This window comes from Peromyscus maniculatus, chromosome 13 (assembly GCF_049852395.1).
Source record: "Peromyscus maniculatus bairdii isolate BWxNUB_F1_BW_parent chromosome 13, HU_Pman_BW_mat_3.1, whole genome shotgun sequence".
Lineage (NCBI taxonomy): Eukaryota > Metazoa > Chordata > Mammalia > Rodentia > Cricetidae > Peromyscus > Peromyscus maniculatus.
In genome coordinates this window covers 6,185,833-6,208,312 of record NC_134864.1, presented here as the reverse complement: position 1 = coordinate 6,208,312, position 22,480 = coordinate 6,185,833, and the positions used below count along the sequence as shown (strand labels likewise).

At 45.8% G+C, this 22,480-nt stretch overlaps 1 protein-coding gene across 4 annotated transcripts in view; it reads right to left on the bottom strand.

Moving 5' to 3' along the window:
- The window catches only part of Trpm8 (transient receptor potential cation channel subfamily M member 8), an 82,948-nt gene that overhangs the window by 36,728 nt on the left and 23,740 nt on the right, over positions 1-22,480 (bottom strand). The window contains exons 9-17 of one of the 4 annotated variants that reach the window (XM_006988644.4): positions 19,404-19,601; positions 13,494-13,596; positions 12,048-12,166; positions 7,755-8,045; positions 6,368-6,463; positions 5,346-5,475; positions 4,831-4,976; positions 1,193-1,305; positions 393-609 (exon numbers count right to left, since the gene is read on the bottom strand). In XM_006988644.4, coding sequence (XP_006988706.4) covers positions 393-609; positions 1,193-1,305; positions 4,831-4,976; positions 5,346-5,475; positions 6,368-6,463; positions 7,755-8,045; positions 12,048-12,166; positions 13,494-13,596; positions 19,404-19,601 — 1,413 coding nt within the window. Of the gene's footprint in view, positions 1-392; positions 610-1,192; positions 1,306-2,581; positions 2,814-4,830; positions 4,977-5,345; positions 5,476-6,367; positions 6,464-7,754; positions 8,046-12,047; positions 12,167-13,493; positions 13,597-19,403; positions 19,602-22,480 lie in introns of those variants that run through there. The other 3 variants (XM_076549553.1, XM_076549554.1, XM_076549555.1) reach the window with 3 other exon arrangements.

Sequence of the window (22,480 nt, the reverse complement as noted above, 5' to 3'; positions counted from 1 at the left end):
TGCTGTCCCTGTTTCCTCTTTATGGAAACATCCTCTCCTCCAGATTGAAACATTCTCTCTTGGCGTGGCAAGGAGGCTCAGAGGACTCGGAAAGTTACAGGACTCACAGGTGCCTCCCCAAGGTTGTATGTTGGGGAGGAGACTCTGGTAGAGCAATTTGTCCCCAGATTAGGCTTTGAGTTCCTGAGATGCAGCTTTCACGTGTCTGGGTGGACTTTTGATGATGTAGCTGCCTTCGAGTCACCCACTCTCTTATCAGTTACCCCAATAAGGTCACCGGTTCTGTAAACTAGACTCATGTGGAGTCTCTCTGGTGTGTGGTCAGTGCCTTGTCTGGCACGAACAGATGTGTATTCACTCTCCCTGGGAAGAGCAACACAACTCTTGCCTACCTGCCTCACTTCATCACAAAAGAGGACGAAGACCAGGGCATAGAGGATGAGCTCGGGGGTGTGCGGCACCGAGTGGAAGTCCATGAGCAGCACATAGGCAAACAGCAGGAGGAAGGCGATGTAGAAGACCACGTTCCAGGAGAAGACCACGAAGGGCGACGTGAAGAAGGCCACGTAGTACCAGAGCAGCTTCTTGTGCTTGTCAATGGGCTTCTTCCTGGAGCAAGCCAGAGGCAGGGCAGAGTCACCAGCCACACATACTCACACACACTGATACACACCAACACAATCACACACACACACACACACACACACACACACACTCATACATTCATACACACTGATACAGTCACACACAATCACACATGCACAAACACACATACTTACATACACAGATACACATGTACACTCATGTACTCAAACAGACACACACACACATGTACAGGCAGGCACACACACACACACACACACACACACACACACACAGGAAGGGCTATGGCATATTTCCCATCACAGACAAGGAATAGACAGGGCAAAACTAGATCCTAAGGCTGACCCAGCCAAGACACGACCCTTGTTTTTTGTAATCAGAGAATCCAAATTCAGCCTCAGATACTGAAGACAACCTCAGGCCCACCTGCTTGAGATCCAACCCAGAGAAAGCCAAGAAGATGCCGGACCAAGCATACAGATGCCACCATGGATGTTCTAAGTTCTAGGCTTGCAACCATTTACACAGATGCTCAAACACACACACCACACAGATGTTCACACACATGATTAGATACCCCAGTCCACACCTAAATGATACAAGGCCACAGCCCACCAGGGGGATGACAAACAGACACAGGATGATCTTCCAGTTCTTTGTGTCCCGGGAAATCTCTCCATACCATTGCTTAGAAAGAAAATTCTAGAAGGAAACAGAGACAGAGAACACAGTCCTTGTTGATACAAGTATATGGGGAACAGGACACCGCCATTCTTCCCAGCCCTGCACACTCCCGAAATATTTAACCTCTACATTAATGGCTTTAATTTTTCAGATGTTGTCTGGATTCTAAGGCGTGAAGAAGCAACTTAAAATTCTGTTTGATTTTCAAGTCTGTTTTTCTAAGTTCAATTCAATGAGCTTTAAAAAAAGAGAGTGGCGTGACTGAAAATTCACTAAACCTATGAATTTTTAACTACTATAATTCTTATTTGCGTAAGCTTAACCAAGTATGGGTCTTCAGAGATGCTAAGTTCAAAGGCAGGGCCAATGCAGTCTGTGGAGTCCCCAGGGGTTCCTGGGGGGAAGCAGACAGATGTTTTCATTCTGAAGCTAAAAGGAAGTCAGGAGAGGAGTGGCTGATAAAGTCAAGATGGAATGCATGGGGACCCTCCCCCTTATTCATTGTGCCGGCCCCAAAGGTGGGGGCAGGAAGGGCTTCCCTGACAGTGGAAACTGGAAACATCATATTGCCGTCAAAAGATAGACAGGGACAGGGGACCTGACCACATCAAAGAAACCACAGCTGTAAAGCAAAGCAAGCAAGCTGGGCGGGGCTTGGCATGTAAGAGGGCGGGGCTTGGCATGTAAGAGGGCGGGGCTTGGCATGTAAGAGGGTGGGGCTTGGCATGTAAGAGGGCGGGGCTTGGCATGTAAGAGGGTGGGGCTTTCCAGGGCCCACTCATTGCCACTAAGAGGGCTGGGACCGGTGAGCTCTGGACACAGCCCTGCACCCGCTCTTCTACTGGGTGGAGGACAAGTGCTTCTCTTGTGTGCCCTGCATGTCCTCTTGGGGCTACTCCACAAATACGTGCTTGACTGAGGAGGGGCAAGATAGATCCCAGAAGGACCCAGCAAGCAGCATATTGGGACACCCTGGGACTTGCAGCAGGCTCTACAGGGGACCCAAAGGTTCCCAAGAGCTCCAAGGGCCACCTTCCTTCCTAACACATCATGTCTGCTTCTTCCTCCCGCAACTCACTGCCTGCTGAACACTTCCAGCTCACCTCCAGAGCAAACCGCTTACACTAAAAGCCTTGTCTGGGGTCTGTTTGCCCGCCACCTGGAATAATGCAAATAGGAGGCAATCCACAGAGGATTAAACCCCAGCACTACTACTTCCTAGCAAGCAAGCATGGGAAATGTTCCAGAACCTCTCCGAGCCCTGAATCCTCAAAATAAAATGAATTACATCCACCTCCGCAAGCAAGGTGCCGATGAAAGCGGTAACACGCAGCAGCCCTTCCCTCTCTCCCTGCCTGCCGAGATCTACAACAGTCTAGTGCAAATGTGGATGCAGTTAAGCTGCTGCCTGACTAACTGGCCTCAGGGTCAGCTTCGCCCGTCTCATGATTTCTCCATCACTCACCGTGACGGCCGTGGTAGCGGCCGACACAGCTGACCTTCCCTTTCACACAGAATTCCGTGGCATCACCATAGCAACTCTCAGACAAGCACAGCTCTGCTGCCGGAGTAAGAAAATCCCCCACAGGCTCATGGGCTTGCACACCTCATCCCCAGCTGGGGATGCTGTTTGGGGGAGATTCTTGGGTCTGGCTGGTGGAGGGGGCCCACTGAGGGTGGGCCTTGGAGAGTTACAGCCTAAGCCGGGTCCCACTCGCACTCTTTGCTCTCCAGTCCACCGGGACTGAAGTGTCACACCACCGTGGATTCTGCTGCATGGGTTGAAACTATGAGCCAGACAGGTCTCTCCTTGTTTAAGTCATCTCTGCCATTACTTTGTCCCGGAAAAATACCTAACATGCACAACTCTGCCCATTTCACAGATAAAAACTGAGGTCCATCATCTCACATCTGCTTTAAAGGACCAAGGCCTAGGTGGGGGACCCAGAGACAGCTCATCATTGTAATTTTGCTTTGTGGAAGCCCAAAGAATTCTTTCTCCTTGCCATGTGTCTCATTTCTGTGGCTGTGATAGAAATCACCTGACGAAAAGTGTTGTGCCCAGATCGTGACCCCCAGAGAGACCACCAAAGACGAGCATGCCGGAATGCAAAAGCAAGGTTGAATTCTGGATATCCAAAAGCAATACAAGCCTAGGCAGGGACTTCGTCCAATACATCCAACGCAGTGGAGGCTGGAGGAAGCACCCACCTGTCTGCAAGCTCAGTTTTTAAAGGGAAAAGTCACAAGGTTACATCATTTAGGGGTGCTAGTATGGGTACAATTCTGATTGGCTCTCTTCTAGGGGCTTTCTAGAAATCATGGCTTAATTTTACTTCTAAGGAAGCGGTTACCTGCCACCATTTCTCATTGGCTGCCCTCAGGTGGGGACACTTTTATGGTCAGTTACCCTGGAAACCAGGGTTGGAACATTCTATAGTCTGGCAGTCATTACCTCGTGACTACCTTGTGACTCTGTACTTTTACACTTCCTGGTTTCTGGAATTTGGACTGACTTGTTTCAGTAACTATTGGCCTATTCCTAGAAGGAGAAATCTTAGGCCTTAGTTTTTGGGTGAAAGCATTTTGGTCTTATTTCTAAGATGGCTCATTTTGGTCTCACAAAAGCACAGTTTTTATCTTAGAGACAGGTGTTATCTTAGCTCACAGTCCGACATCACAGTCTATCATTTCAGGGACATTAAGGCAGGAGCTTGAGGCACAATGACATCCACAATCAAAAGCAGAGAGAAATGAATGTGTACTTCATGTTCAGCTAGCCTTCTCTACTCTTCTACAGTCCAGGATCCAAACCTAGGAAACAGTACCACCCATAGTGGGCCAGGTCTTCCCACATCAGCCAAGGAATCAAGGGAACCCCCCACAGATACATCCACTGGCCAACCTGATCCAGACAATCCCTTCCTGAGACTCTTTCTGGGTGATTCTCCAGTGTGTCGAGTTGACAATTAAAGCTAGGCATCACACTGTGGCTTGGATCTTAGATATTTTCCAAAGACTCATCCCTAAAGGCATAGTTTCCAGTGTGACACTTGGGAAGTTGGTACGATCTTTAAGAGAATGGGACCTAGGGGAAGATCTTAGGCCACTGGGGGACCTCAAAGGGACTTTGGTTCCTCCTCTCTCCCACTCCCCTTTGCTTCCTAGCTGCCATGAGATGCTCTGGCCAGAACACCCTGCCTCATTGAGCACCGAGAAGCAATGGGCACAACCAACGATGAGCTAAAACCTCTAGACACTGTGAGCCAAAACAAACCTCTCCTCTTTTTAAGACGATTACCTCAGGCATTTTGCCACAGTGATGGAAAGTTGACTGACACACTCCTGTACCATCTTTGAGGTGAGGCTTTTCACAAAAGCAAATGTGTCATCATCCTTCAAATTGTCACCCAGGCACTCCCTCAATGGTCTTTACACAGGATGAGAAAAGTAGACTATCAATGTCATTTTCTTAATGCCACTGGTAGTGTGTGATGTCAGGCCCACTTCTGGTACACTTTTCAGGGTCTGGCTCTTGCTTACCTGGACCCCAGGCTGAGCGATGAAATGCTGGTCTGTAGCCTCCACCGCCAGCTCCAGACAGTTGCTCCCTCCCCAGGCTTCACAGGAGTAGACCAGTAGCTGCTCTGCCAAGTCTTCGTCATTGCTGTAACACTCGGTGAACAACTCTGCGTCATCATGGAGGGGGGCAGCTGGGCTCAGCTACTACACATGGAGCCTAGCCTACCTACCCCCGTCAACACCTGAGCAGATGGGGCATGAGGATCCAGGCACAGAGAAAGCTGTCCAAATGTGACCTTTACTACAGAGATGCTTTCTTCAGACACAACATAGTCGTCAGGGCTCTTGGATGCAGAGGGTATTGATACATGCTTATGAAATTGAGCTGCCTTCAACACCTAGGGAGTGCCCTCTCTGACGGGATTCTGTCCGGACACAGGCAGAAGGCCTTGCTCTCTGGGAAAGACTCAGGATCCTCTACTCCTCCTTACCTAAAACAGCCCCTCCCCATCCCAAGCCTTCTGAGGGACACTCACCCACTGCTCGGGTCTCGTACTCATTGGCCAGTTCCTCTGATTCTCCGGCAGCGTTGATGTCATTCTTGACTTTAGCCAGGGTCTTCAGAAGTTTGCTGGCCCCCAAGGCTGCCAGAGTACAGCCTTTGGTCTTTTGAAGGGGAGCAGAGATGCGGAAATGTTGGTTAATTCATAATCTCTTGAAGCAGTAACATGCACATTAACTTTTGAAAAATATAGACAAGCAGGAAATGGCAAAGTCAACTATTCATTGCGATTCAAAGTCAGGTCTGTAATGTGCTCGGGACAGACTTGGACCTCAGCAAACTATTCCTGGTCTTGTAGGTGGAATCAGCATATAAAAAGAAAATCCCTGGGTAAATATTGGGAGACATCAGGTCTCTGATGGCGGGAAGCCTGGCTGACCCATCATCTCAATGTTATCATGCTGGAACAGCCAGGACACAGGGAGAGTGAATGAGAACATTGAAGACCTGAGCCATGTAACCAAAGGCTGTGTCTGAATTCAGCAAGCAAGGGATGAAGTAGAAACAGAAGCACAGGTGTCCATATTTATAGAAATAGTGACATACCAAACCATAAGAAAATTCTCAATAACTACTTCAAAGCAGAATTTTTTTATAGGCCCTACCTCCTGGTTCATAATGGAATATAGCTAGAGATCATTGTTTTTATTTTAATCTTATTATTACTTAGTACTGGGGATCAAACCTAAGGCCTTGTGCACGTGAGGTAAGGACTTAGGAATTAATTTCTTAAGTTAAATTTCAAAGCTTCTTATACTTGGAAAAAATGCACAGTCACCTGGGGAGCAGGAGTGTACTGGAGGACGCCTACCTGACTCCTTTCTGGGGACCACCCATCCTAGGCACGCCTCCAAGGACATGCAACCAGAGGCATAACCATGGACCTGGGCACCACAATCCCCAAATTCTAAAGTAGGCACATGAGTGTAGGTTAGCCCAGACTCCTATAACACAGCATGTATTTGGCACCAATTTAGTGTGGGCCTGGACATTTACCTGCTCCCAGATGACCTTGGAGAGTTCCTTTTTGTTCTGAAGGATGGCCCAGATGAAGAGAGCTTGCAGGGGGTGCCGGGTGGTGAGAGATGCATCCTGAGGGGGGTCAGAACATCGGGTCACCACATGCAAATGTGACCCACTTTAGGCCCACTATCCTAACAGTGAAATGGGATGGTCAGAAAGATGAGAAACAGCCCTCTGTTTGGAGACCCCCTAGGGCTTAGGGCTGAGTCTGTTTTACAGCATGGTGGTGTGGTTCTCATTGTTCACTGCAGCTCAGCAGGTGGTGTGATTTGACACAAAATCTTTCATCAAGCATAAAAGACAAAGTACAACTGTATGAGATGGTATGAAGGGGGAAAATGTGCTGGGAGCAATTTAAAGACTAAATGACTTTGGATACACCATGGAGAAAGCAATTCTTCTCCATTCTATAGATCAGTTTCTCACCTAGAGGGAACTCGTGGTCAGATTAAATCTAACTTTCCTGTGGCTTACATCCAATTGTCACGGCATAAAATGTGCTTATTTCTTCGGACTGTTATTCGAAGATTGGAGGTCTGGCTCATATTTAAGGTTCTGCATCTTCCAAGGAATGTTTTCAGATGGAAAGTGGCTGTGTGTGTCCCCCTTCAGCTCCCCTGCTGATTTGACTAAACACTAAACTGTGCATACGAGGCCCAGTTATGCGCTGTGTCTCAAAATCCTGAGATAAGAATTTGAGGAAGGTGTTTTAGAGACTGAAGAAATGAAGTCAGAAAAGCAAGAGACCAGTAGTAGGCTCATCACCAAGCAGGCTGCCATGAAGCTCACTTCACTGTGCTCCTGAATCATCTCCTCTAGATGAGGGGCCGTTGGGACATTCAGTAGCCCTGGACTCTGATCAGAACAAATACTGCTAAGAATTGCTGATGCTGTTGAGTGGAACTGGACCTGCCCATACTCAAAAAGGAATCGCAGGGCATTCACATCTGCTCTGATGGAAATATCAGCTACTTCATTTATTCACAGAACTACTGGCAGTCCTTCACTTTTTCACCTGGGCAGCAGCTAGCTATTTTTGTAAACAGGCTGAACCACGAGCAGGCAGCCATCTGTTTGTCCCTGTTCCCCACCAAATAGCCTTAGAAAGTGTGTCACATGAGTCTTGTGATCTAGAAATGATGTAATTAAACAGAGCCAGGGGCTAGAGCGAGACATCAGAAAACTTACCAGTGACTTTATTCTTTAGGAAAGATGGTAGAGAAAATGCATGTCACCCTTCTAGCTGCTTTATGGCAATCAGGAAGAGAACAGGAAAAGTGGAGGCAGAGAACTGAATTCTGGGAATAGAAATATGAAAGCAGAGAACTGAATTCAAACAGACAGCTCCACCGTTACGTACATGGAGTTCTACATCCAAGTCCTCCCTGCTGCTTCTATCTTCCTTCCAGAAGCTTCTACGGAAGTTTGCCACCAGTTTCCAGACAAAGGTGAGGAGTGCGTCATTGTAGGAGTTCTTGGCGATCTGCAGATTCCGGTACACCAGGGTGCTGAAGTGGGTGGAGAAGAGCTCCGTGAGGACATCGTTAGTGAGAAACTTCTTCAGGTTCAGGCCGTTTTCCAGGAAGAGGCGGACAAACTTGGGCCTGTCCTTTATGAGGGCCGTGAACATGACTTCCTGGAGGTCGGCCGACTAAAGAGAAAGAACGGGAGAGAGAGCATACCATAAGACTAACAGAGTCCCAATGGCTCCAGCTTCCCTCTCTATCCTGCTTTGACAATAAAATTCATCTTTTCAGCATCCTGGTGGGAAAACAGGAAAGCAGAACCTTTGAGTGAGACCTGGGTTCTTACTTATGTGGAGAGAGCATGCCCACTTAAGCAGGAGATGGGCTAGGAGCTGACGCTGGCACTTGGCATAAGAAGCATCAGGGAGCAGAAGCCAATGTCAGGAGTCTACAGTAGACACGGACAGTGAACCAAGTGCCAGTGCTGCCCGCCCACTCCGTGGAATCTGCTGCCCTCTCTAGGTGAACTCTGAACATCTCCGCAGTACCAGAGTTCTCAGATGCCATTGCCCAAATGGAACCCATCAAGCCACATTCTGTCTAGTAATGGTCTGGGGTATGATACAGCAGTGAGTCACTGGAGTCTGTGTTAATACTTTCTGAGCACCTGGTAAAAAATATCCTACAGAGCTTTTCCAAGAATCCTTTTTTTTTTTTTCTTACTTATTTTTAGATAGGGTCTTAACTTGGTAGCCCAGGCTGGCCTGAAACTCACTACATAATCCATGATGGCTTTGGTTCATAGCAATCCTCCTGCATCAGCCTCCCAAATGCTGAGATGACAGGCAGAAGCCATGATGCCTTCCTAAGAGTCTAAAGAAAGATCAATGCTCATTTCAGCCACAATCCAGTAGATGCACACTGTGTCAGCTCTTAGGTGTTTTTAGGACTGCCATGATATTTATTACAAGTCAGTTTCATTGCCAACACTCACAGATTCAAAGGCTCATCAAGATTCTGTCTAGCATTAAAAGGGGAAGGTACAGAGTCTGACAACATGGAAACCTCCAGCAGAAGCCTATGGCATCTATTCTCAGGTACCCAGACTCCCCGGTGACCACTGACTCCGTGACTCCGCCCTGACAGCAGCCTACTTCACTCCCTCAGTTCCTCATCTGGCCCTCATTTTAATGGCAGCATTGGTGGTTTTTGTGTCTACCTGATGTTGTTTTTGTGGACTCACATTATGCCTAGGGGAAATTGTTAAGGGTTCCTTAGGTCCCCCATTCTTTAGCTCTCTCTGGGATCAGCAGGGCAGAGCTCACCTGGGGAGCATGGCATCTCCACCATCCTCAAAGCATGTGTCCATCACACCACTCTCTTGCATTTCGTTCTAAGCACGTGTGTGTCTTCCCACTGGCCCCACACTGGACAGAATGGGCTCTCAAACATGGGGACTTGCTACAACAAACAGACTGCTGGCCATCAACCTTGTTTCTAACTCAGCAAGCTTGAGTTAGAAACACTCTAGCACGCCTTTAATCCCAGCACTCGAGAGGCAGAGGCAGGCAGATCTCTGTGAGTTCGAGGCCAGCCTGGTCTACAGAGTGAGTTCCAGGACAGCCAGGGCTGTTACACAAAGAAACCCTGTCTCAAAAAAAAAAAAAGAAAGAAAGGGAAGGAGGGAGGGAGGGAGGGAGGGAGGGAGGGAGGGAGGGAGGGAGGGAGGGAGGGAGGAAGGAAGGAAGGAAGGAAGGAAGGAAGGAAGGAAGGAAGGAAGGAAGGAAGGAAGGAAGGAAGGAAGGAAGGGAGAAACACTCCAGCAGTTTACACCACTAGCAAGTTTCTGGGTTATATTGTCAGGAGTCCTAGGACCACACTGAGAACCACTTGCATATGGGAAAGGAAAGGCTTTGCAGACAGACACACATCTGTTTCCAAACCTTGATCCTACCATTCTCTAGTTCAATGTGTTGGGACAAGATTTTACGTGGATACTATTATAGAGCTTAGAAGGAGATGGTGTTCTGAGTCCTTTAGAAACATCATCTAATTTAATCAGTGTAACACATGAGGAAGGTACTACAGTCATTCCCTTCATTTTGGAGAGAGCCTGACAGATATTTAGCAATAGCTGTCTGAGAGAACACAGATGTAGTGTCTGCTGATCTTCATGATGCACATACTTCTGCCATGGTGACTTTTCAGCTCCTACTATGACACTGGTGAATGCAGAACTAGGAATAGACACAGAGGGTCACACCACCATATAACAGTACATGGCACCAACAGAAGTAACCCGGAACACAATTCCTATGTGCATCGAAATAACCAGAAAGTCATGGGGAGGGAGCATTGTGTGTGTGTGTGTGTGTGTGTGTGTGTGTGTGTGTGTGTGTGTGTGTGTGTGCAGGTGTGTGCCTCTGTTTGTACTCATGCAAAGATCAGAGCAAGACACCACATACCTTCGTCTATTCCTTGCCTCCTTATTGTCCTGAGTCTTGACCTCTTTCTAAACCCAAAGCTGTCTCTTCAGCTAGCTTGTCTAGCCAGAGAGCTCTTGGGATCCACCAGTCTCCAACCCTCCATGCTGGCATTACAGACACACACAGCCATGCCCAGATTTTTATGTGACTGCTGGTGATTCGAACTCAGGGCTTCATGCTTGCAGAGTGAATGTTCTAACCCAGTGAGCTATCTCCATAGTCCACAAAGTCATTCACTTTTATGATTTCTTACCTTTGATTTTCATATAATTTATTCAAATTATAAATTTACATAATTTGATTTTTAATAATGACTATATTCAACAACCAACACTCCCCCCCCAAAAAAAATTCTCTGAAAAATTTAGCAGCTAGTTTTTGCAAGCCAGGATGAGCTGGCTCCAGCATGGCACTGTAAAAGGGAACTGACCCAGTGCATAGTTGAGAACCTTGCCCAAGGACGCACCGACCGCTACTCCAGCACTCAGACTTCAGCACTATGCCCTTCATCCTAACCACCTTCAGCTGAGTTAACAAAATTAAATGGATAACATGAATACACATCCGAGTTTGTTTATTTGCTACCTGACCTTATTTAAACAATGTACACAGAGGGATTCACTTATGAATCAATTCATTAACGCACTTACAGCTCTACTCGCTTTCCATTCACGAAAGCCTTGTGATGTGTAATAGGTTCATTATGGTGCAAAGCCCAAACACAGACAATGTTTGCTAAAGGGATGAATAACTCAAGAATTCATGAGCCATTACTATTTTCACTACTCTCATTAAAATTGATCATATGTTAATGTAAATCAAATCCTGGTCTTTGATGATACAGTGGTATGTGTGAGGGTGTTTTCTAAAGCTAGCTGCTGAAGGTGGAAGTTGAGTTATGTAAGCCTTCAAATCCATCCATACACACATAAAATCAAATATAACCTCACTGCCCGTAATGACTTCAATTAATGGAGAATAGCTAGACACAAAGACGCACCCTTGTAAATCTCTGTTTGATGGTTTAATTCTTCCTTCTGAACAGAGCCTCCGAGGCTGATTGAACTTTAAATGCATGCAAGTGGTCTCCCATAAATGGGACCTTAAACATTTATCAAACTGAAAAACATATAGAAAAATGATCTGCTGGGAAATTATAGATTTTAACTACACATGCAACTTCTATATTGGAGGTGTTCATTTGGCTTAGGGAGTCCCTGGTACCTCACTCTAAGACACTGGTAGGGGTGTCTTCAGCAAAGTAGTCCACCTTCCCCTCATACCTCCCCATCCCTGACAAATCTCTTGGCAGAATTTGGCTGGGTGGGGAGGTGGCCAAACAATGCTGCTGTCTTGATCTTTTTAGTCAAGCCAGATCAATAATCCCACATCTCTAGTCCCCATACCACCACCCACCCTCTCCTGAGAGCAGACTCATAGCTCCATACCAGATGATCTCTCATCTCCTGGGTTAGCTTACGTTGGAGTCTTTGGCTATATTATCCATTTGCAAGAAACCTACTAAGTCAACATCATTATCCCATCCTACAATCAAGGAAAGGGAGGCTGGACACCACTGATATGCTAGAACTAATCAGTCAGTCACAAGATTCTAGACTGATGACCTTGCTGGATACAACCACCTACTATTGAGATCATTGTCCAGGCTAACCCAGGAACAACCTCAGAGGCTTCTGTTACCTCCCATCGTCGGTCATTGGTGAAGATCTCATCACTAGCAAGGTCCAATTGGTTCCACTCCAGCAGAAGTTTCAGTTGTCCATTCCAATTGTCCTTGTCTTGCTCATTAGTGCTGAAGGCTGGAAGTGGGCAGGAAGAAAACCATAGATCAACAGGTCACGCGTAAGGAAGGCAGGCTATTAATATCCTCCAGATATCAGAGCCACCCATCAAAGCAGGTCTCTGGGGATCAGAGGACACTGTCACCTCCTTCTGTTGTCACTCATGCATTGCATATGTCCTGAAGTCTATAATGATCAACCCAGATCTCAATATCTTCCTGTGACATATGAATATAGTGTAACTAGGATATATTGACATTTCTCTGTAGACTGAGACTTCATAGGTATTATATTCCAAAAGTTGTATCTGACTTATCCTGTATCTAAATATACAACATAATTAGCCATGTTAAAACAATGTATTTGTTATGGTTTGAGTGTAAAATGTTCCCTCACAGGCTCCTGTGCTTGAAACCCTAGTCTCTAGCTACTGGCACTGTTCTGAGAGGCTGTGGAGTCTTTAGGAGTCAGGGCTTAGCTTGAGGAAGTGAGCCAAAGGGAGGCATATTTTAGAGGCCCAACTTCTAACCCAATCTCTTTCTTCCCCTTCTCTCCCCACTCTTTTTCTTCCTATCTATCTATCTATCTATCTATCTATCTATCTATCTATCTATCTATCTATCTATCTATCATCTATCTATCATCTATCTATCTATCTATCTATCTATCTATCTATCTATCTATCTATCTATCTATCTTCTCTGTATACTTTGCATTTGTTGGTTAGGTATTTCAATCCAGAAGGCAAAGTTTTGCTATTTATTACAGGTAATCCCACTTTGGTGGAAACCTTTTTTGAGATAGGGTCTCACTATGTAGCTCTGGATTTCCTGGAAGCCAGACCTATGGTCCTATGTAAACCAGACTGGCCTCTGACTCACAGAGATCCACCTGCCTCTGCCTTCCAGATACTGGGATTAAAGGTGTCCACCATCATGCCCCTCTCACTTTGATGGAATTCTAAGAGACAGCAAAGACTAAAGAGAATTGTTTTTCCTAGAGGTCAGTCATAAGCTTCAGGAGATGTGTGAACCCCTGAAGTTGAATGCTAAGTTATTTGTGTGGTGTGTGTATGTGGTACATGAGCATGTGTGCATGTGAAACATGTGTGCACACACTCCTGGAGGTACAGTCTTTACAACATTTTTAAAAGGGGTCTGAGACTCCGAAAGTACTTTAAATTACTGCTAGAAACAGCTTTGCAGAGTACCTTGGTTACACTTGACCAGCCTTTTAGTGACATAAAACTTTTATTCTGTGAAAGACATCCATCTAAGGAAGTTCATCTTCCATATCAGTCATTTGTCCTCCAGGGATGCACTCTCAGGGAACCGACTCCACTCACCTTTGTACAGTGCGTAGGAAATGGCGTTGCTCACAATCTCGTCTCCAGCCTCTTCCATCTTAATAACTGTGAGTAGGTGGGAACACTCAAGGATTTCTTTGAGCTGGTAATATGTCAGGAAGAGTATTGTCAACCAACTGATCTTGAGCATAATGAATATGAATTTTTAATGTACTTCTTATTCCACAATTTCATATATACATGTACAAACAATATACTTTGATCCTAACCTCCTATTACCCTCTCTCCCTCTCTTATTCTCTCCCCCTCCCTCTAAACCCTTCCTTCTTCCCAACAGGCCTCCCTTCTACCGCTTTGAAGTCTGTCTCTCTCTCTCTCTCTCTCTCTCTCTCTCTCTCTCTCTCTCTCTCTCTCTCTTGTCTTATAAGTAAATGAATGAAGAAGAGGCAACAGAAGACTGTGGAAATCTTCTAAGTGTGGTTGGTCATGAAGTCTGAAACAGGAGAAAGGAATCATTAAGTGACAGACAACAATCAGGAGGACTTGGTGCTAGAGAGATTAATAACTTAGATTATCCTTTTTGAGAGACAAATACATTATCCATTACGATTTTTCTGTGTTTAAATTTGAAACAGATTCTTTAAAAAAAAAAAAAAAAGCATCTAATTCCAAGGCTCCAGGTACTGGCAAGAATGAACTTTTACCTGAAAGAACTTCTCCTTCACCGGGAGGATCAGGCCTGCTTTGGTTAGCTTCAGTTTTAGATGATAGTGATTTCCCTGGCAAAATTTAGACCTGGACCTTCTGTGTCTCTGCTAGGAAAGAGCCAGGGGTCTTGGGGCCTTGCTACAGGAAGGTTGAAAGATGTGGGCTGAGAAAATTCTTGAGCCTGGCTACTAGGAGGTGACCTTTTAAGGCCTCTGCTCCTTGGGAAGGGTGATGATGAAGATTTGGGTTCAGAAGATGCGTACCCAGTGGTGATGGGAGAGCGAAACCGGAGCTTCCGCAAATTACAAATCCTGAGGACTTTGAGGGAGGAACAGAGGAGCAGAGCAAGAAAGACCCTGCACCACGTTTCGTTCAAGCCAAAGGAAAGGAGTCCAGAGAGAAATGATGAGTGAGGAGGCAGATCGAGGGCCCAGGGCTGTGGAGCACCTGCGAAGGGGCAGCCCCATGGGGTAAGACATCTTCGGGTTTGTGATAAAAAGGGAAGAAAAGAGAACAAGCATGGATACTGAGCACAGCTCCAGACCTAGAGAGGGTTCCAAAGACTTCCTAACAGTGCTCCCTCCCACACACCTCATCTCCTCCCATCCTGAGCCTGGCTGCAGCCAGTGCGAGAGTCCCTGAAGGTAAACCAGATCTCATTTTCTCCCTGCTTCTGGGCTTTCAGTGATATCTCATGGCAGCTGACCAAGACCCAAACTTGAAAACAGTGCTCAGAGAGCCGCCTATTCTGGACTCTCGTAAGCACTTCAGGTTCCGCTCACAAATGTATCCCCTCTGCCATCACTCAGTTCTTCAAATGTATTAGCTTCTCACCTCAGGACCCTTGTACATGCTGCTCCCACCATCATGATGCCCATCCTCACTTCATTCACTCTCCATCATTCAGATACTGCTTCCCACATCACTTCATCTGTGAGCTTTCCACAAAGCCCCACACCATAACACACCTATCTCTATACATACTGCCTTTCTTCAGAATACCCTGTGATGGCTAACAATGGTTGTCTGCTTGACCGAGTCTAGAACCACCCAGAAAACAAAACTCCAGGCATGTCTATAAGGAACTGTTTAGACTGGGCTGAGGTAAGAAGATCCAGCCTAAATATGGGTGGTACCATTCCATGAGCTGGGGTCGAAGGCTGGATAAAAAGGAAAATGAGAACTGAGTAATGGCATTCATATCTCTCTCTCTCTCTCTCTCTCTCTCTCTCTCTCTCTCTCTCTCTCTCTCTCTCTCTCTCTCTGTGTGTGTGTGTGTGTGTGTGTGTGTGTGCTTTTGATTATAGAGGCTGCTGCAAGCCACAGGAAAACGTTATAGAATTCAGCTACTACTTGGAAAAGTCAAGTACTTCTCCAAATGTCAAGCTATGGCTTAAGAAGTCTTGGTGATATTTTAGCTTTGTATGTATATTAGCTGGTTCCTACAGTGATTTTCTTGTAATGCTATGCGTGCTTCCTAGAACTCATAACAGTGTATTTATCTAAAATACCTACCAAGCATCCAAGGCCAAACAAAACACCACCTGTCTCCTAGGCCACGGGGATAGCTTTATTTCTTGTGCTATTTAGGGTGAGACCCTCCTTTCTTATACAACTGTACTAATAGACACCTAATCACTTCTAGGAATGCAGACTGAGCACACAGATCCCCCTTTTGATATACTAACCAGTCATTAGCTCTCAGTTGACTTCCTCTTTAACCACTCCCATTTTGGGTTGTAAAAGAAAGCCTGATGGCCACTGCCTGAGGAAAATTCTTACCTGCCTTTATGACCCCCTTAAGAATTCAAGTCTGGTGACCTTGCTCTGCCAGAGGATCACTATGACTTGGGTTTATAACTGAACACCTCAGAGACTGGGGGTGGGGGGGACAGGACTGAGGTATAAGGAGAACAAAGAGGATATTGAGGATTTTGGCTGGAGAGGATTTTGACTAGAGAACTGGAGGTCAGGATGGAAGATGAGGAAGAGTCAGAGGGGAAAGTTCTAAATGGGTAAGAATGAGATGAGAAGGACCTAGATGAGGCAGAATTGAGATGAGAGAATTAAGATAGAACTTAGAGGGGACAACAGATAAAGGTAGAGACAAATCAGGTAAGAAAGGAGCTAGGCTTGAGTACAGAACTGTGGCTGTGTGGACAGGATTTTACCCCAGAGGAATAAAGTAGACGGACAAGGAGCTTGGTGTATCTAGATTCATTCCTGCCCTGAATGCCTGGTGGAGCTGTAGCTGTAAAGACAGAGTTTTGCATTAGCGGAATAAAGTTAACAGACCTAAGAATATAGTGTACATGGATTTTCCCTCAGATATCCCATGCCAGACATAGCGTATTTTCCGGACTCTGGGCAATCCATAAGAGGCAAAGCGACCAGCTGTCCCATGCGCTACCCACCATGCTTTCTCTGCCATGATGGACTGTATGTAGCCCCTAGAACCGTGAGCTAAACCAGACCCTTCCTTCTTTTAAGTTACTCCCTGCCAGGCATTTGTGCACAGCACTGAGAACAGTAACTAATGCACACCTGCTTCAGTTTGAAATAATAGAGCGATTTCTATAATAACTTCACATGAAATATTTTTTAACTTATATTCCCTATGTGAGACCATAGACTGTTTCTGATGTACACAATTCTGGCTGTGACCAAACTACATCTAGCCCATGACATACCCACAATAAGAAACAACCGAATGGACAGAAGATGGAGTAGCTTTAGATGTTTGGATGAATGGTATCTGGCCTGGCTAATACTCAGATAGTATGGAAAGTCAGGTTCTTGATGGGCTGGGGGTAGCTGTGTGGCATCACTGTGTGGGAGCTGTTCGGGGAGAGGCAAGCTCCCAAGGGCAGAAGGAGAGGGATTTTTTGGAGAGATGGAGAAAGGATGAGTTTAGCTTTGGTGGTCAGCCATCCACATGACCAGCGAGGTCACTCAAGACAACACTGGAAGGCTACTTGTATATTTCACCTATTTACATATTTGTTAATTAATAATCCTACTTTCAGTTTTGGTCCTTTGGGAAATCTGTACCAATTTCACAACTCCATATGAATACATAGCGAAAATGCCAGAGTAATTTCCATTTTTATGTATGTCTTCTGGTTGACATGATTAGAAATAAATATATTTAATCAGATGTGAATATGAATTAGATATGAATCACAGAAATGATAATATAATCAAAGGCAGCAAAATTAGCCTGACATTTAGCTTAAGATGAATTGCCTCTGACAGTTTTCTTGAATTAGAAATCCAAATTCCTCATAAAGAATAGAGGACCATTAGGACCATTCTGGTTTTGGGATGTGACATGAACCAGATTCCAGGTGTCAACATGTAGAAGGGTTAAAAAGGAAATCCACTGGAATGGACCCAGGTCTGTGTTAGGTAGACAGACTAATAGTTCTCTATTCCTTCCTCTCTGAGTATCCTTGCATTGGCCACTGAATTATTTCCACCCACCACAGGAAATGGAGAGCTGATAAGTATGCAATACCTGTGACGAAGATTGGTCTGGGTCATGTTAGAATTAACTAAAGCTATCCAGGTATGCAACATTTCCACTCTGGAGAGTGAGCACCCTCCCCTGGGATTTCCATGTGGAAATAATACCAAGGGCTGAGTCACCTGACCACTCTCTACCACTTCCCTTTCTCCCAGCAGACCGTGAGTTTGACCTTCCCCAGCCGGATCTTCAATGGTTATTCTCACTGGTATCTGGTGCTCGCAGAATGTGATACTCTGGTGTAAGGAGGCCAGCGTCTGTCACATACTGCCTGTGACATGTGGACTCAACCAGTGCACTCTGGGACTCAGCACAAGGAAGGATGCCAATGGCGGATGCCTCTCAGCCTCTTTGTTCACCTTCCATACTTTTTAATCTTCATCTCTGTTCTCCTGATTCTTGTGCTAGACTTGGACATGATGAAAAATCGCTGCAAGGACTTTCCTACAAAACCACTAGTTTTACCTTTCGGTGTAAAAATCTAAAAATTGCAATATCTCAGTAGGGAGATCCCACGAGCCATCGCTAGCCAAGGCCTGGTCCACACGGGTGCTGTCTCTCAGCTGTGGAGGTGAAAGTCAACCATATTTCTAGGCTCCAAGTTTTAGACAATGGGACTTAATCTAGAAACGACTTGCTTTCTGACCATTTTGGATCGCACCATTCCTTCAGACTTACGAGCTAGCACCACTCTGTGGAATTAGTAAAGAGGGCCCAGCAACACAGGCAGCAGGGCTGACTTGTGTCAGCTCGCAGGCAGTATTGGGCCTGTCCAGGATTGCAGTAAGTAATGTTGTAAGCAAAAAAGAAAAATGATCTTTTATGTTGAAGGCTAAAGTTTGCTACATGTGATATCTTGAGGGCCTTTAAAAATACTAAATACTGCCAGAACTGCAATCTAATTTTTAAAAATTGTATTATTATCCTTCATACTAAACCCAGCTTTCCACTGACTCCATAATGAAAATAACCCTTGTGCTCTAAGCCTGTTATTTCCTCCGGGAAAAAAAAATTAAGTGGCAGAATATGCTCCTAAAAATACCCAAACACATATGGCCATTTCTGAATGAGCTGGTGGGGATAAACCTGCTGACAGGAATGGAAGCTTTCTCGTGTGTTGAGCAGCCTGGATAAAGAGTTGTTACAAATGAACAGCAATCATGAAATAAAGAAAAGGAAGAATGTACAAAATTAATATGCCCAAATGTTTTCATAAGACTATCAACGAGAAGCTTAAGTGTCCCTGTACGTCAGCTTTTCTCACAAGACTGCTAGGAAAGATGAGAGGTTCCAAAGCAACCACAGTCAGAGCGTAGCAGGGCACTTCTTCCACACTGATGACGTCAGTAGGTGTAGACTCTGGATAGAGTCTGCATTTCTCAGATATCACTGCCAGAGACTTCCTCCCTCCCTATCAGTGATGCATACCAAACCCAGAAGCACATGTGTTGGCACTGTGGCACAAGAGAAAGACAAGCTTTGTGAAGGACTTGAACTTAAACCCCATGCCAAATCTCTTAAGAACAGAAAACTGGAGAGTCATGGAACTTATCTGATTTTAATTTCCAGCAAGACACCTGGTAGAGATGTCCTCAGAGTTGTGGAGAAAAACCAAATACTCGCCATTGCTGGTGGAATCGATAACATGAGACATTCTCCCATCCCAGGAACCTGCCTCCCCCATCCCCAGCCTCCAGCATCTTCCCCAAACTCACCCATTTGATCCAGCTCTCAATCTCCTCTTCGGGCAGCCGGGACACAGTGCGTGGTAAAAATCGCACCAGCTTCTCTTTGACCATGGAAGAGGTCAGAACATCCTCCTCCTCCACCAGGCTGGCAATCACATCGGCAATCTGCCCTGAGCCTTCCACCACCACACAGGGGATCTTACTTTTGATGGAGGTGTTGATGGCCTAGGGAGGGATAAAGAGGATAAAGAGTTGGACACATGGAAGGGGCTGCAGTGAGCAACACAATCCAGCTCAGGACCAAGGTTCTAAATCAAGGGGGTCCATAAGATGCTTTGACGCCTCTTACTGTCTTTCCCTCTGTGGCTTTTACTTCAAATCAAAATCAAACCAGCTGCAGTGGCTTCATGAATGGGGTAAGTGAGCCAGTTGTTTGACATCCTGAAAAAATGACAAATTCCATAAAAAGGGCATGCTGGTTCACCTTTATCACAGCGCACGCTTTCAGCTACTAACACTGGCTGCTCAGGGCCGGAGCCTGGGGGGATTCTCCAGGCCCTAGCCTGGGGGGAGTTCTGTTCCCCAGACAATGGCTCTATTGCTGCCGCTAAAGGCAGTTTTAACTAAATCTTTATGATTCTAATAAAACTCAAGATTCAAAGGCTAGGGTGAAAACCTGTGAGTGCAGAGAGTTACAAGAACACCTGGCTAACTTTCTTTCTCAGCTGGTGACCCTGGAAGCCTCTTTCCTTCCACACTGCCCCAACTGTCTGAGACAGCAGGCCGGGTGTCCATCCGCATCCCTCAGAGTCTCCCCTCAAGATGTAAGTGCAAGTGCTGGATGGCCACTAAGAGATGTGGGACTGAGGAGCCCAAGAAATATTAGCTCGATGTTAGTCAGCCTCCTGATCTCTCCTGGCCCTGCTTCCCAGGACTCAGTGAAAGATAAATGGCACTGGTTACCACATAGAAAGGTCAGAAAGGTCACGGTCACGACAGAACCCAATATCAGTATCCAGAGCTTTATTAGGAGGGAAAAGGCAGGGGGGGCAGGCCTGGGGGGAGGGAGCAGAGCAGGGAGCAGAGGGCAGAGAGAGAGGGTGGGGGTTCGAGTCCAGCTTTTTAAGGCGCAGATTGTGACCATTCTGATGATGTAAGACGCAGCAGAACCCTAACATTGGGTACAAGCTGCACAGATCTTCGAAGATAGAGACCCCTTCCATTACATCATGGCAGGAAAGAAACATCTTGCCCTCCACTCTAGGACAAGAGATCTTCTTTCCAAATCTTAAGATCCAGAGAAAGAGTAGGCATGCAGCTGTCCTCCAATTCGTCACTCTTCAATTCGCTTATCCACCATCTCTCTCCGCCTCTTTAATCTGACACCACTCCCTGCCTCCTCTCTATTTTTTCTCATTTCTTAATAACTGGAGGATTTCAGACAATACATTTTGATTATGGTCACTCCCTTCCTCCAGCTCCTCCCAGATCATTCCCTGTTTCTCTATCCAACCAACAAGTGGACAGCAAAGGCCCTATAAGACATCACAGGCCAATAAATAAAAAGTCCAGGGACAGGGATGGGTTCCCTCCTGGGGAGTTGTGGGACAGTGAGGTTCCATAGACCCCCAAACACTACAGGGTATTGTACTTGACCGTAAGAGCCTATTGCTAAAGACACCATCCACATGACTTACAGAACATGGAGAAATCAAGCGAATACTGACCTGGAAGCCTCATCTTTACTGACAAGCATTCATGGTGTAGGAAAGTGCTCATCAGTCCTACCCAGCTGTGGGTCCCATGAGTGACAATAGCAACCAGCCTGGCACGTCATGCCCACTGGGACACTAAAAGCATGAGTGTCATGGGAAAGACCAATCACTTCCTGATTGGAATCAAGACCTACTCCACAAGATGGAACTCACATCCAGAATTGTCACTGGAGTCAGGAATCTGTGATGAGACACCCAGACCCTAGGGGAGAACCTATGACTGTCACCCTGCTAAACAGGCATGGCATGAAACCGATTGCTAATGACTTATTGCTATACCCATAGATGAGTGCATCCATCAACCCTATCGAAGAAGCTTCTTTTTGCAGTAGATGATGAGTCCCACGGAGACCCACCCACAGCTGGGCAAAGTGCAGAGAAAGAGAGACTGCACAATGCTTGGCCCTAAGGGGAGCATCTCTTTCATACCCCCTTTCTCCACCTTCTCTTTCTTTGGCTGCTTTTCAACATTTATCTGGTGATCATTTCACACTGAAGAAAAAATGGCCAATTTTACTTGTCCCCTGAAATTTCTTTTAAAACTTTTTTCTTTGAAAGACTCTTGAATGGCTTTTTTTTTTCAACAGCAGCTCTCATAATATCTCATAAATATCTGTTGAATGAATAAACTAAAAGACAGTGGATGTTCCTCTACAATTCCAGGGCATTTTTGCCATCAAGGACTGGGAACTCCAGTGTGCTCTGGTCACTGGGCTAGAGCCAGGAACTGGGTAGGTCTGCTTGTTCTAACCCCAGTTTTAAACTAAAACCAGGAAAGGGGGCATGGGAATAATTAAGAGAGAAGTTGGACATTATTTTCTTATAAGATCTTATTCCTATAACAACAACAACAAAAACCCTCTGGAAGGCAACATATCTAAAAACTAACTACAATGCAGTCACACCAATGTTCATTTCTAGAGAGCCAGAGGCCTGGATTGGGGCAGGTGCAACAGTAACATTAGAACCCATGATATGGGTGGGAAAGCGGAGTCTTGGCCAAGATAGTGCATGTCACAGGTGCAGAGTCTTCCAGGAGCTCACATTGGAGTGTCACTTGGACATGAGATTCCTGTATGTGGAGTCCAGGATCCCAGAAGTTATTTCTGCCTTTCTGAATGCAGCTCCCTAACTTTCTCAGCTGAGGAGCATCCTGTATCTAGAAAAGGACCAACATATGGTGAGAAAACATTTCCTACTTACTTCAGGAAAGAACTTAGGATGGATAGAGGACAAAGTTAAGAAAGCTCATGAACATGGCTTTCAAGAATTTGGGACATCAAAAAGAACCAAATCCATGACTCTGTGGGAGAGAAGAAGGAGCTATGA